Source organism: Diabrotica virgifera, chromosome 4, assembly GCF_917563875.1.
Source record: "Diabrotica virgifera virgifera chromosome 4, PGI_DIABVI_V3a".
Classification (NCBI taxonomy): domain Eukaryota; kingdom Metazoa; phylum Arthropoda; class Insecta; order Coleoptera; family Chrysomelidae; genus Diabrotica; species Diabrotica virgifera.
The window spans coordinates 14,089,599-14,105,020 of NC_065446.1; the positions used below are offsets into that span (position 1 = coordinate 14,089,599).

The 15,422-nt window shown below is 35.8% G+C and overlaps 1 protein-coding gene across 1 annotated transcript in view; it reads right to left on the reverse strand.

Moving 5' to 3' along the window:
• Positions 1-15,422, reverse strand: part of LOC114339742 (nose resistant to fluoxetine protein 6-like) — a 148,876-nt gene that overhangs the window by 108,588 nt on the left and 24,866 nt on the right. The window contains exons 2-3 of the mRNA XM_050649023.1: positions 7,191-7,369; positions 3,254-3,468 (exon numbers count right to left, since the gene is read on the reverse strand). Coding sequence (XP_050504980.1) covers positions 3,254-3,468; positions 7,191-7,369 — 394 coding nt within the window. The remainder of the gene's footprint in view (positions 1-3,253; positions 3,469-7,190; positions 7,370-15,422) is intronic.

The following is a 15,422-nucleotide window of genomic DNA, read 5'->3' on the forward strand; positions in this document are numbered from 1 at the left end:
TGTCTCAAAAGAAATAAACAATGGAATGTTTTTAAAGCTATACAGAGAATACGTCAGTTTACGACCTTCAACCACAACTCATCGGCGTTTGATTATAAAATACCAGAAAGGAAAATGTACAGTGCAATGTGTAGGAATTAATACATTTGGAAAAATCCCCTCCGAAATTGCAGCCTTTTTGCATCTACCCAATCCTGAACGTTACACAGGACACAGCTACAGACGCTCATCAGCAACCTTCCTAGCCGATTCTGGAGAAACGATTACAAATATAAAACGTCTAGGAGGTTGGAAAATAACTTCTGTGGCCGAAGGTTACCTAAAAGACTTTGAAAAGCAAAAAAGAGGTGAGAACCATCTACATCTACGTCGAGTGATCACAGCGAGCAAAGGTCGAGGGAGAATACACAGTGCTAATTCAAGGATAAACTTGCATGCGTTATAAATTTGCAGAATGCTGCGAATTGCTCATTTATCTTTAATATTACGAAGCAACAAATTGACGTTCTTCTTTTTCCACTGAATATTTTGTTGTATTTAATAGTAAATAAAAATTGATGTAACTCTATTTGTTGTGACTTTTTTCCAAATATACGGCCGTAGAAAAAATATTGTTCCTAACTCATGCGGAAAGTGTCTTTCCCGCACCCGACTGCTTGCCCGAACTCTGCTATCGCGTCGTTCGGGTCAACGGCAGTCGCGTGCGAGAAAGTATCACCTTCCGCACTAGTTAAGAAAATAATTATTTTGTAAAATTATTTTTGTACTTATTGTTTAAATGAGTAGTGCAATATTTTGCGGATTTAAAAAAATATATTCTTCTCAAATTGTTTAGTATTTTTGCAACGCCACTGTATAACTTTTGTTTCTATTGTTTACGTATAAAATATTTTATGAATTTGTTTCACACTACATTTGAAACCGGTTATAGAATTTTATTGCATTATACATTTATATAAACTTGAATTTGTATACAGTAAGCACCACGCTACTTGACACACTGGTACCTAATTAGTACGCTTGGGCTAATCCGGCCCATTCTCACCTGTGATTTTCATGTCTTTCATATCTGTTATAGCTGTCATGAAACTATTTAAAATATTTGTTATTCCATACAAAAATACAGTAATTAATATTTTTATTTTGCTTTAAAAAACTTTCTTCAAACCCCCACAATATTACAATGCTTTATAACTTTTACAACTTTAACACCATAATGACAACTATAAACCATAGACTTATACAGTCATGGTGCAAATGAAAAGAATAAAAATTCAGTATTTCGTAAACCGGCTACTTTAAGCAAAAATACCGAAACGTAATAAAAAATGTGTCATATAAGAGACGTCATCCATCTGGACGTGATGATCGATGATTTTTTTAAATGAAAATATGGGTCGTGTGCTAGCTCATTTGAAAGGCTATTTAATTCTCTATTCAGTAGTATAAACATTTACATAAATAAAAACTAAAAACAAAAAAAGACTAAGATTGCTATTAGATTGAAAACTTAGTTTTTGCTAGCAGTTGCCGCTAGGGCATCCCTGCGATTTCATTCGTTGCAATCCGTAACTGCTCGCCGGGGTTTGTCCTAGTTGGCTCAGAGAGAGCAGCATAAGTGCCTCCTGATGAGAGACTAATAAGTTTCGAAACCGGTAGGGGTGCTTGCTGCACTCTCTGATTGGACTAGAATGATGCGGCTGTAGTTTCGTGTTACAACGAAATTGAAAATCGTTATTCATTTTTGGTTTAAATGTTTACTCTGATTGGAGTACGAAGGGAACCATTCCCGTTGGAACTTTAGCTGAGCAGATGGGACGTGAATTTTAAATTGTAAAATTCCCTCATCTTCGTTAGTCTCAGCATCCGTTATGGCTTGTAAATTGTAGAAGCCTCGGAGGTGTTACCAGAGAAAGTTCCCATTGTTTTCAATCTGGTAGGATGTAGGGTAACATCGTTTGATGTTGTTTTATGTGCTATTAGATTGAAAACTTAGTTTTTGCTAGTAGTTGCCGCTAGGGCATCCCTGCCATTTAGTTCAGAGAGAGCAGCATATGTGTTTCCTGATGAGAGACTAATAAGTTTCGAAACCGGTAGAGGTGCTTGCTGCACACACTGATTGGACTATAATAATGATGCGGCTGTAGTTTTGTGTTGCAACGAAATTAAAAATGGTTATTCATTTTTGATTTACATAATTATTTATACAGGGTGTCCAAAAACTTTTTTTTAATTAAATTATTTGACAAAAAAAGAAGAATATATGTAATTTATTTAATTCAAAATACATTTTACTGCTGTCAGAAAGCAGACAAAAATGTTTATATCACAAATAAACATTTCTTTTCGCTTAAATTTAATGTTCAAACTTCCAAGAGTCAAGTGGCTCACGGGAGCTGGCTGGAATATTGAATTTAATCGAATAGCAGTGTTTATTTCTGAAATAAACATTTATTTTCTGTTTTCGGGCAACAGTAAAATGTATTCTGAGTTAAATAAATTACAAAATATTCTTCTTTTTTTTTTGTTAAATTATTTAATTAAAAAATTATTTTTGGACACCCTGTACAAACATTTATGTAAATGTAGATATATATTACTGAATAGATAATTGAAAGAACTTTCAAATGAGGTAGCACACGGCCTCTATTCTTATTTAAAAAATAAGCGATTACGTCACCACGCCCAGATGAATGACGTCACTAGTATGACCTATATGCCAAAATATCATCATTTAAAACTAAAAATCGACCTGTTTCGGGATTTTTCCTTAAATTCGCCGGTTTACGAAATAACGAATTTATTCCTTTCATTTGCACCATATTGTATATTATCATAGACAGAGTGCCATTCAGAATGAAGTGACGACACCATCTTTTTTATTTGTCTCAGTGCTGATTCACTCTTACGCATAGTAAGTTCCTCCCGTTCCGTGCCTATACTCACATTTAATGTCATCTTAGTTTCTCGATACAATGTGCTAGAAAGAGATAGCACCAAACCAGTCCAAGAGATCTTGTCGTCAGGAAGCGCGGAAGCTAGGCTCACTCTATGTTAATATATACCTCTACGCTATAAACTTCAAATACAACTGTTTTATAAACGTGTAAACTGTCAACTGTCTATGTTTATATTGTATTATATAGCGTCACTAGACTAAAAAGTGCAACAAGTGAAGAGTCCAGGACTGTATTAACTCTACCCGTGTGTCTAGTAGCTTGGCGATTACTGCAGAAAATGTATCTATACTCACATGCCCAAATACGCATTGTTATCTAATGGTATATTAACTTCCTCCTCAGTCTGACACACAAAATACCTTACAGTAGTATTGGGATGTTGCAATTGATTCATCAAATAACCGGCATCCGAATCTGAGCAATTATTGGGCAGACACATGGCCCGTACTGGAAATCTCAGCAAATGCATTCCTCCACTTATGCGTATCGTTAGCTCTTTTATGGGAATCTGAAGATAAATACGATATTGTTTCACATTAAGTCTCCCCCAAAGAATATATTAAAAAAGTTAATATATATAAGATATATCCCCCTATCCAAAAAAACCATAGATTTATTACAGCATATGAGCAGTTCAGATAAACAAAAGAACCCGCTATACGAGCAGTATCAGTGAACTTTAACGATAAAAGAATTTTTTCCCCCTTAACTTACAGACTGAATTGTTATGAAGAAATTGGGTAAGTTTCCAACCGCACATGCATAGGTAATATAGAAAAAGGTAAGGGCCAAAACTGACGCATTGTCAATAAAAAAATATTGGTTCACTATCCGCTCTCATGACCAACAAAAATGGCAAAGTAAAATGATACCTTTTATTTCAGACACGCGAGAGTTTTATATCTAAAACTCTAAACTAACCAAGGCCACGTCCACTTGCGATACTGACTACTTAAAATTATAATTTTAATGCCTAGCCAATGCTAATGGGTTGGCGGGGGACAACTTCGAAACTCTTCTTCTTCTTCTTCTTCTTCTTCTTCTTCTTCTTCTTCTTCTTCTTCTTCTTCTTCTTCTTCTTCTTCTTATTCTTCTTCTTCTTCTTCTTCTTCTTCTTCTTCTTCTTTGTCTTCTTATTATTCTTCTCCTTCTTCTTCTTTGTCTTCTTCTTCTTCTTCTTCTTCTTCCTCTTCTTCTTCTTCTTTTTCTTCGTCTTCTTCTTCTTCTTCTTACTCTTCTTCTTTTTCTTTTTCTTCTTCTTTTTCTTCTTCTATTTGTGTAGAAATCTATTTTTCAATGTGTCTCTAGTCAATTGCCATTCCATCGTTTTCGTAGTATTCCCACTAAACGTCTTCCTATTGGGGAGCCGTCTCTCGCCGTCCTTACTACTGTATTTGTTGTTATTTGGCTTATGTGGTTGTTTCATTCTAGTCTTCTGTTTTCACCCAGTTCTTAATGTTGTCCACCTTGCATCTACGTCGTATATCTGCACTTCTAGCTCTATATCATAGTTCCTTACCATCGATTTTTCAAAGTATTTTCATCCCTGTGTACTCTTCCAGCATTATTTTTGTCTTTTTTTTATCAGGTCGTGTTTCTACCGAGTATTTAGTTATTGGTCTGATGACTGTTTTGTAAATTTTGCCTTTCACTTCTTTTCCGATATTTTTATTTCTCCATATTGTTTCATTCAGGCAACCCGTGGCTCTGTCTGTTATATTCACCTGATCTTCCACTTCGGATTCGAGCTTTCCGTAGCTGGATAGTGTCATGCCTAGAGATTTAAACTCCATGACATGGAGATCTGACTCTCCAGCTGTAATTTGCACCTTATTAGATTTGCTTTTTTAACCATTAGGCTTTTTTGGGAAGATTAACATGTTCATTTTCTAAACAGACTGCTGTCAAGCTGACATACAAAGGAGTAGATTTGGAAAGACAGGATATAACAAAATACCTGGGGGTGTACATAGATAAGAAAATGACGTGGAAACCTCAAATCGACGACATTGCAGAGAAAGCCACAAAGAGTTGTCGACTGCTCAAACGTCTCACAGCAACAAAGTGGGGCGCCACGCAAGATGTTCTATGTCCGTCCGATATTAGAATACGGGAGTGAAGCTACAATAACTGCGAGTACAAACACCACCTACAAGCTTGAAGTCGCCCAGAACACTGCCCTTCGCATCATCACCGGTGCTCCAAAATCAACACCGATTACATCAATGGAAGCCCAGACCGGTATTGAACCAATACAATGCCGCAGAGAGCAACACGCGTTAACCTTCTGGGAAAGGCAGAGACGAATACTTCCACAAAAATGGGACGAATATAGACAAGCAGCCTCACGTCTTAAAACACAAACCACTCCGCTTACAGTAGCAAACCAAATCATGGAAAAATACAACATTGACCTGTCGGAAGCCGCCCCCTTCCCAGCGCAAACTACACTGGCCCGCTGTCTACCAAACACAGAATTGCTTCTCGAAAACCATAATGACCCGAAGCACTTATCGTCAGACATTGTCCTAAGGAAAGCCGCCCTAGAGACGATACACACCAAGTACCTAGCGCATGAGTGGCTCCACATCTACTGCGATGTCTCCTCGATGCCGGACTCGGGAAGAACAGGAGCAGGATATGTCTCAATATTCTTCAAAGGCTCCATAGCTATGGGTGCCCCTCTCACCAACTACGACGGCGAAATTGCTGCTATACACGAAGCTGCAAAAAATCTTGAGAATTTCCAACATCCCCAAAAAGTTGCCTTCTTCATCGACTGCCAAGCCGCAATCCTCGCTCTGTCGACAAATCGATATAACGACTGTGTCAAAACAATATCTTGCCGCGTTCAACTATCGAACTTGCTGGAAAAAGGGTGGCTGATTACTCTACAATGGTTCCCTAGTCATGTCGGTGTTGAAGGAAATGAAGCGGCAGATGAACTTGCAAAAGAAGGCACGACTCTTCCACAGCCCCCTAGCTTCCAATCGTACACATCAGCAAAATCCACCATTAGAAGAGGAATCAAAGCGAAGATAAAAGAGCAACAAATACAAACCGGCGCTGGAAAATCTTGGGCCCACCTAATAGAGTCACCAATCCCTCGCAACTTGCCGAGACCCATTAGTGTAGCCGTGTTCAGAACAACTACGGGACATAACTACCTGGCTTCCCATCTACATCGCATCGGCGTCCGCGAAAATGACAACTGTCCACTATGTAATCAGCCCCAGATGGATGCTGCTCACCTCCCAGAGTGCCCAGCCCTGATAACAGACCCACCCGAGGAGGATGAAGTTCGACTACGAGAAACGGCTCGTCTACAGAGTTGCCAGATGAAATTTCAGAATATCCCTAGACGGGAGCTTCAATTTCCCCTAGAAATCCCTAAATCGTATTAATTTTACCTAAAAAAGAAGAAATTGACAGATGACAGCTGTCAATTTAATTTATAACCTATTAAACACTATGTTTAATCCACTTTAATAATTGATTAGGTAATGTTTTAATGTTTACTTAGGAATATTTATGTCAGGGAACAATAAATAATGACAATAATAATAATATTTGAACAAAAAAATATTTAATAACAACAAAAAATGGCGGCAGCACAGTTTAATAAATCCCTAGATTTCAAAAAAAATCCCTCCAGAGCTCGAAAAGATTCAAAAAATCCCTAGATTCGGGGAAAATCCCTAGATATGGTTACCTTGCTCACTGGTCAGCGCGCCACCAAATGGCTAACATGTCAAGGGTGGGCGTTGGCTAGTAAGTAAGTAATTAAGTAATTTTCTAGCGTTGTACTAAATTGGTGCAGCATACGTTGTAAATCATCTTCACTATGAGAGATTAGTATTGCGTCGTCTGCAGAGCAGATTATTTTAAGTTGGTTTTTTTTCATTTGGTATCCTATTTTTCAGCTTTCGAAATTTCTATAAGTAAATAGATAAAAACACATCTTTTAAAAATTTTCTACCCAGGACTTCCTAGGTACAAGTTGTCAATGTTTATAAACATCTGTTGAATGCATTATAAGTACCCGAGTTTTCTTCGGAATTTACTGGGAAAAGTTACTCAGTAGCTTTTATAAAAGTAGAAATTATTTTGCTACCAGTGGCGTAGCAACACTACAATTTATAGAAATTTCTTACAGAAATTTATCCAGTCAATGATGCAAAGTTGATGAAGATTTATATAACATAAAAGAGTGACTACAAACTGACTTACCTGACTTATCGGTGAGTATCCTGTGAAATTTATGTATTTAAAAGCAATATCTGCAATACAATATTTTCCTTTAATGTTATCTTCTCTAGATTGCAATCGAACACATTCTTCAAAATGACCTACGTCTCCGTAGTCATATGAAGATTCTTCCATAGCTATCCTGGACGTTGCTTCGATCACTGCAACAAAAAGACAGATTTTTTTTATATACTGTATTAGTAGTTGATCTATTCTAAGGGCATTTTAATGGCAATAAAAATCTAATTAGTGAGATTTTCAGATTCGTTTAAGCTCATTGGAAAAATTGGAACTACAAATTGGAAAGAACAACCAATCTCACGAGATACAGCGCAGAATAGGTTTGGGCTAAACTGCGTTTGGTAAGCTAGAGGAGATATTTAAAAATGATATGCCCATTATGTCTAAAGAAGAAAGTGTATGAGCAGTGCATATTGCCGGTGATGACATACGGAACCGAGACCTTAGTATTAAGGAAAAAGTCAGCAGAGAATCTAAGAGTGACCCAGAGGGCAATGGATGGAGCCATGCTATCAATCGCAAGGAGAGCCAGGATACCAAATAATACCATCAGAAAAAGAACAATAAGATAAAATAAATAAAATAAACAAAATAAATAAAATAAATAAAATAATTAAAATAAATAAAATATATAAAATACATAAAATAAATAAAATAAATAAAGTAAATAAAATAAATAAAATAAATAAAATAAATAAAATAAATAAAATAAATGAAATAAATAAAATAAATAAAATAAATAAAATAAAAAAAATAAATAAAATAAATAAAATAAATAAAATAAATAAAATAAATAAAATAAATAAAATTAATAAAATAATTAAAATAAATAAAATAAATAAAATAAAAAGAGAGCATTGGATCAACTTCACAAGTGACATGGAACACAACATATATGGCGTGCAGAGGAAAGTTTGGAAAATGTTAAAAAACAGAAAAAAACCAGTAACTGAATTTGTACAGACAAAGGGGATACCAACTGAGACATGGGAAAATAATTGAAGGGGTTGGTACAAAAAGGGTATAACTGACATTTTTACATTTTTTGAGTTAAGTGCAGAAAACAATACTAGAGTGTGTGTTCTTTCAGAGCAAAAACGATTTAAGCGTGTTTAGATACTCCTGGTGCTATCTATTAATTGGTAAAAAAACCTACTAAACAATTCCTAAATATTTGTTAGAGGAAAACCGGTATAACATCACTGGTACCGTTTTTGCACTCAACATTTTCTAACAGACTGTTCAACGTACTCGTTGTGGCTAGTTCGTTTTTCATTGAAATTGTGTGTTTACAAGGTTTTTGTGCACAGTATTGTTGGTGTACGTTATATAAAACGAAATCTAATTGTTAACTTGTATATTTGGAGATGGCTAGTAGTAGCAGAGAGGGTAAGATTAAAATTAATAATCTCAGCTTTAATTTTATGGTTATGATCCTGTTTTTTTTTGTAGATACCTATGAATCAGAGTTAGATCCTTATGAAACGGAGGAAGATGAAGAATATCGACCAGAAGACGATGATGGTGTACATTCCTCAGAAGAATCTGAACAGTCAGAGTCAAGCAGTGCCAGTAAATCTACACATGTCCTGCCAAGTAAAACTAGAAAACGAAAAAGGAATATCAGCGCCTGGAAAAGAAATGAAAAAAAGATGCTAAGAACCGAAGGCAAGCAGTATGTAGGACACAAGAACGTCATCCATCTGAGTAAGCAATTAAGACCTTTTGATCATACATGTAGATTTAAGTGTAACGAAATTATTTCTGAGGTAGACAGACAAGCTCTATTTGATAAATTTTATGAGCTTCCTAGTTATGACCTGCAAACAGTATATTTATCGTCTTGCATAAAAAAGGAGGAAGTTGCTAGGAGGAATCAAATGTCTGCAAAACATCGAAATTTTTCTACAAAAATCATGCTAATAAATAAGCGAGTATGTAAAGCATTTTTCCTCCAAACGTTTGATATTAGTAATAGACGGTTTACTACAGTATGTGAAAAAACTGATAGATTTGGTATAACAGAACCTGATAAAAGGAAAAAAAAGAAAGTGTTAACAAAATTGACAAAAATACTCGAGAGATTGTAATTCAGCACATAAATATGTTCCCGAAATACAAAAGCCACTGCTCTCGTACAGATAACTTAAATACCCGATATCTTTCCTCAGATCTTAGCGTTACAAAGATGTACTTACTATATAAACAATATTGCACCAAAAATAATGAGCCAGTCGTTAAGATGAGTTACTACCGTAATGTTTTTAACAGTGAATTTAATTTGCGGTTTCACAAGCCTCACAGCGACACTTGCTCAAAGTGCGACAGCTTGCAGAATATTGTAAAGAACTCTGGAAACGCAATCAGTATCCAAAATGCTACAGTGTCTTTAGAACTACATCAAAGAAAGGCGCAAAAGGCATGTAGTATGAAAGAGCGGGATATTAAAAGCAACAAAACTTCGAAGGAAACTGTGGTAATATGTTTTGATCTACAGCAAACGTTGGCCACGCCATTACTTATTACATCAAAGGTATTCTATCTAAGGCAACTATGGACATACAATTTTTGCGTCCATAATTTGCTCACTGGAACAGGCCACATGTACATATGGGATGAAACTGTTTCTGGCAGGGGTTCATAGGAGATAGGGTCATGCCTTGTTCATTTTTTCAAATCCCTACCATCCACTGTTACTAAAGTAATAGCATACAGCGATTCGTGTGGGGGGCAAAACAAAAATAAAAATATTTGCAAGTTATTTATGTTTTTAGTGAAAGCCACCCACATTACAGAAATACATCACAAATTCCTAGAGCCAGGTCACACTTATATGGAATGTGACAGGAATTTTGCTTTGATTGAAAAAAACAAAAAAATGAATCCTCAAGTTTTTATTCCCGACCACTGGAGACAAGTAATCGCAAGTTCTTGCAAAAAATTCATAGATCACAACATGACAAAGGAAATGTTTTTTTCGTTTGAAGGACTTAATAAGCTTATAAAAGATCCAAAAAAAGATACAGAAGGAAGACCTCTTAAATTTAGAGATATCGCACACTTTAGATATGCAAAAGACTTTGACTCATTTTTGTTTGAATTTAAGCCAGTTTTGAATGATATCTATACATTCCTAAAATGTTTATGTGGGTCCAACTTATCTGGACGCCCATCGCTTTCAATTAATGGAACTTTTACGCAACTTCACATAAGTTCAGTGCCAATTAAACTTGAAAAATGGAAAAATCTGCAAACTCCTTTGGATTTTATACCTCCAGTGCACCATGCATTTTATAAGAATATTAAACAGGAGGATGCGACGACAAAAAATAAAAATAAAAAGAGGGTTCACACATCAGAAGAAGCAATGGAGCTGGGACCGAATGCAGTTGATCCAGTTACAGAAGAAAATGAAAACGAAGACGATGTGATTAGTTCTGACTACGAATAATTTTTTGTCTTTGAAAATTTATTTGTAACTTTATATTTAAATTGTATCTTAATGGTACATACTTCCAAAAATGTTCTGTTTATTAATAAAAATGTTTTGAAACTTTACTTTCTCTAGCTATTTACTTTTCCTTGCTCAAACCACATGTAAAAATGTGTTGGTGCAAAAACGGTATAAGTTAATCAAATTCAATTTTTTAACTCAACTAATCCCTTTATCAAATATATTATTTTAACAATAAAAACATATTTTGCATTTATAACTTTTAAATATTGATAATTAAACTAAGGGGTTTTACAGAATTTTAAAAATGCAAATTACTTTGGAAGCTATTTTCTCAAAACTAACTTAGACGTACTTATACCCTTTCTGCTCCAACCCCTTCAATTCAGAGAACTCTACAAAGGTGAAGACGCCAATGACGAACACGATTACAATACAGAAGACAGGCATATCACTAAAGAAACTAAAGTAGAAGCGAGAATGAAGAGCTTAAAGAATATACGATTGCCAGGTACTGATGGAATACCGAACGAACTGCTGAAATACGGCGGTCAGAAACTCAAAATTGTCTCACAACATTATTTAACAGAATCTAAGACAGAGCAGAGATACCACAAGATTGTCACACCCGTATCAGAATACCGATTTTTTAGAAAGGACAAAGATCATGCCCGGACATCCACAGAGGAATAACTCTCTTAAATACGACAATGAAGTTATTCACAGGCATATTTAAGGATAAATTGGAATCACAGATAAAGAATAGAGAAGAACAGCAAGGATTCAGGAAAGACAGATCAACTACGGACGCAATATTTGTCATGAAACAAGTGAAAGAGAATTCAGTAGAATATAACCAACCTGCATATATTTGCTTCGTAAAATTAAGCAAAAAAGGACACCGGCAAACATTGATGAAGTCATAAAACAAATGAACAATAAAAACACGACAAAAATTAAAACAAACGACAACACTACGACGAACATACCAACACCAGGAGGAATCAGGCAGGGGGACAGCCTGAGTCCATTTCTATTCAATATGCTAATGGATGAAATAATAGAAGATGTGGAATCGCTACAACTAGGACACAGACTCGGCCACAATTGAATCAGTATAGTGTGCTATGCGAATGATGAAGCCCTGATTGCAGAGGACTAGGATGACCTACAAAGACAACTTTATCGATTCTATCAAATATGTCGACGACTCAACTTAAACATATACACGCAGAAAACAAAATGCATTACCATTGCGAAAGATCCAATTAGATGCAAGCTAGTGGTAGAGGGAAAACCAATAGAACAGCTAAACCAATCCAAATACCTAGGTGTAGAGTTATCAAGTTATAGTGACCCAGTCAGAGACCTAAGAGGACAAATTAACAAGGCCTCTGTCTTGTCCGGATGTTTAAGAGATGTGGTCTGGAATAACCCATATATGAAAATGGACAGCAAAGTTAGAATTAATAAAACTTGCATCAGACTTGTTATGACCTATAACATTGAATCAAAAGAAGACACCATAAAACCAAAAGCATGCTACGAACAGCCGAAATGAAGAAACTAAGAGCAATAGCAGGGAAGAAAAGAAGAGATAGAATACGAAACAACATCATCAGGGAACAATGTGGCGTGCAAGATGTAGTCAGATGGGGAAGGCAAAGACGAAGAGAATGGTTTAGTCATGTAAAAAGAATGGAGGAGCACAGACTACCAAGGATTGCTCTAGAAGGAAAACCAGTAGGCAAGCGTCCACCGGGGAGACCAGCAAAAAGATGGAGAAATAGCTGGCAGTCTACCTCTTAAGAAATACTTCAACGTCGGAATTAACAGATCGATAGATCTACAACAAGTACAAGAAGAAGAAGAAGAAAAAGAACAAAAATTAAAGAACTAGTAGAACATATAGCAAAATATAAATGGAGATGGGCAGGTCATGTGGCAAGAACACCGAACGACAGGTGGACTAGAAAATTATTGGAATGGCAACCGTGAGCAGACAAACTAAGCCGAGGTCGACCACCAACGCGCTGAAGTGACGATAAAGAGAGCTGCCGGGAACGGGATGATGGTAGCTCAAGACATGGAGACGTGAAGAAACTTAGAAGATGCCTATGTTCAGCAGTGGACGATAACGGCTAGATGATGATGATGATGCTGATGATGATGATGATGATGATGATGATGATGATGATGATATGATGATGATGATGATGTTGGCAATTAATCTCATGAACCATTGCCGAAGTGGAAATCGAAACTATCTCTGTCTCTGGCAGCTCTCCTCCAGTTGTCCACCATCAATATCTTTTAGCATGGGTTCTCACTTCGTCTATCCACTTCTTCCTTGGTTTTCCTACTGGCCTCTATTCCGCTAAGTGTTCTATTGGGTGTTCTGTTGTTATTCATTCTTATAAGTTGACCTGCCCAGCGCAATATTTTTATGTTTGCATATTTTTTTAATAATAGATTTATATTATCATTATTAATTTAAAAATGCTTAAGGAAACAGAGAAACACTATATGCAGTAAATGTGCTAATACAGAGATGTTTAGATGTAGACCAGGACATGCTTCTTAGATAAGGCATTCGATATGATGAAATATAATCTGTTAATAAAACTATTGAGAATAAAAAGAACATCGACACACGGGACATAAGAATAATCAATAATATGTATTGTGACTAAGAAGCTGTCATAAGAATAAAATAATTTAAAAACTAATAAAATATAAATCGAAAGAGATAACAGTCGCCATCACTATTTAAGCATGCTCAGAAGAAATAGTCAAAAAAGGATTAGAAGATGAAGTAGCAGGCACAAAAATAAATGGCCTACTCATATGTGAAATTAGCAAGAATCCACAGAGAACGGCAGTTCTCACCAGTGGCGCACAACACCCCTACAAGCGACACTATATATACACGAAATTTTCGATTTTCTAAACCTGACTGAATGGAAAATTGGGCCACATCCCATCTTAAATTTTAGGAACAGACTCGTCCATCTATATGTTACTTCTCCATTTTGGTCCAAGGGTGTGGATTTTACGGCCCTTCCCATTTAAAGCCTGTTTTTGGTTCTCGTCCCCAAAACTCCCAAAAATTTCAAAATATTAAGCTCGACCTTTGCGGCTTCTGATAGCATAGATCATTACCTTTTCAACGCATGTTTAATTTTAAAAATCGGTTATAACATTCAAAAGTTATCGAGCTCAGAAATATGACTCAATTTTTATTTAAAAAATGGAAAATGTTTGTGGATATGTATGTTTGTATGTATGTGTGTGGAAAAGTTAAACCGATCTGAATTTTTTTTTTGTGTTTCAAGAGGGTGCGAGGGCCGATCGAGAACCGGTCTAATTTTTGACTTCTGACTACCAGTAAGTTAGCTAGAGGATTAGGTAAATACAAAATAGCATATTTTTTGGGCGTACATATCTTAGGTTTAAGTAAAGACAGGAAAACCGCAAATAAACCAGATTAACAGGATTGATTTAAGCTTTCAAATGGCGCTTAAGCGATCAAGCTGAGACATACGCACTGCTCACCATAGCCAAAAAACTGAGAAATTAAACTTTGAAAATTTTGGTTTTTCGACAATTACTCAAAATTTCAACCTACGAATTGCACCAATAACTGAGCGTTTATAGAAGTACTCAGGACGCGTCTAACGGTGTATACCTTATATCTGGGAAAATTCGAATTTTTAAGTTATAGGGTTCAAAATTATGATCAAATATATTTCTTATGGGAAAAACGGTTTTTCAAGCTCAATAATTCCTGTAGTACGTTCAGTTATCATAATTGATCTTGGATGCATCATATACTACTTGTCAATATGTTTTAAACTCATGTTTAGTGATTAACATTAGTTCAGCCGTTCAGAAGTTATAGAGCTCCAAATGTATAATTAGTCCAGGAACTGAAATTTTTCACTTCGCAATTTTTACAGAATGGATAGATTTGTTTAAAAATTTGACAATAAGTAGTGGATAGTCCAAGGATCAAAATCTATATGATGCCCAAAGACGCTTTTGCCATGGAGTGGTTGCCACCTCATCTCGAGAGTGGAATTTTTTTTTTTAATTTTGAGCGCAAATGTAATAAAAATATTAATTATAAACAAAAAATTTTCATTATACATTTTTTTGATAAAAGTAATAGTTTTCGATTTATTAGTTATCGAAGCTGTTAGTTTTATATCGGAAAGATTACCAGATAACGGCAGTTCTCGCCAGTGGCGCAGAAATACGCCCCCCTATACGCAATACTATTATAAACACGAAATTTTCAATTTTCTAAATCTGACTGAATTGAAAATTGGGCCAACTCCCATCTTCAAGTTCAGAAAAAGACTCACCCATTCATATGTCAACCATCCATTTTGGTCCAAGGGTGTCGATTTTACGACCCTTCCTATTTAGGGTCTGTTTTTCGTTCTGGTCCCCAAAACTCCCAAAAACTTCGAAAATTTAAGTCGGACCTTTGCGGCTCCTAACAGTACTGATCATTACCTTTCCAACGCATGTCTAATTTTCAACATTGCCAGAGAACGGCAGTTCTTGCCAGTGGCGCACACCCACACCACCCTACACGCGACACTATATATACACAAAATTTTCGATTTTCTAAATCTGACTGAATTGAAAATTGGGCCAACTCCCATCTTAAAGTTTAGAAAAGACTCACAAATTTATATGTCAACCATCGATTTTGGTCCAAGGGTGTAGAT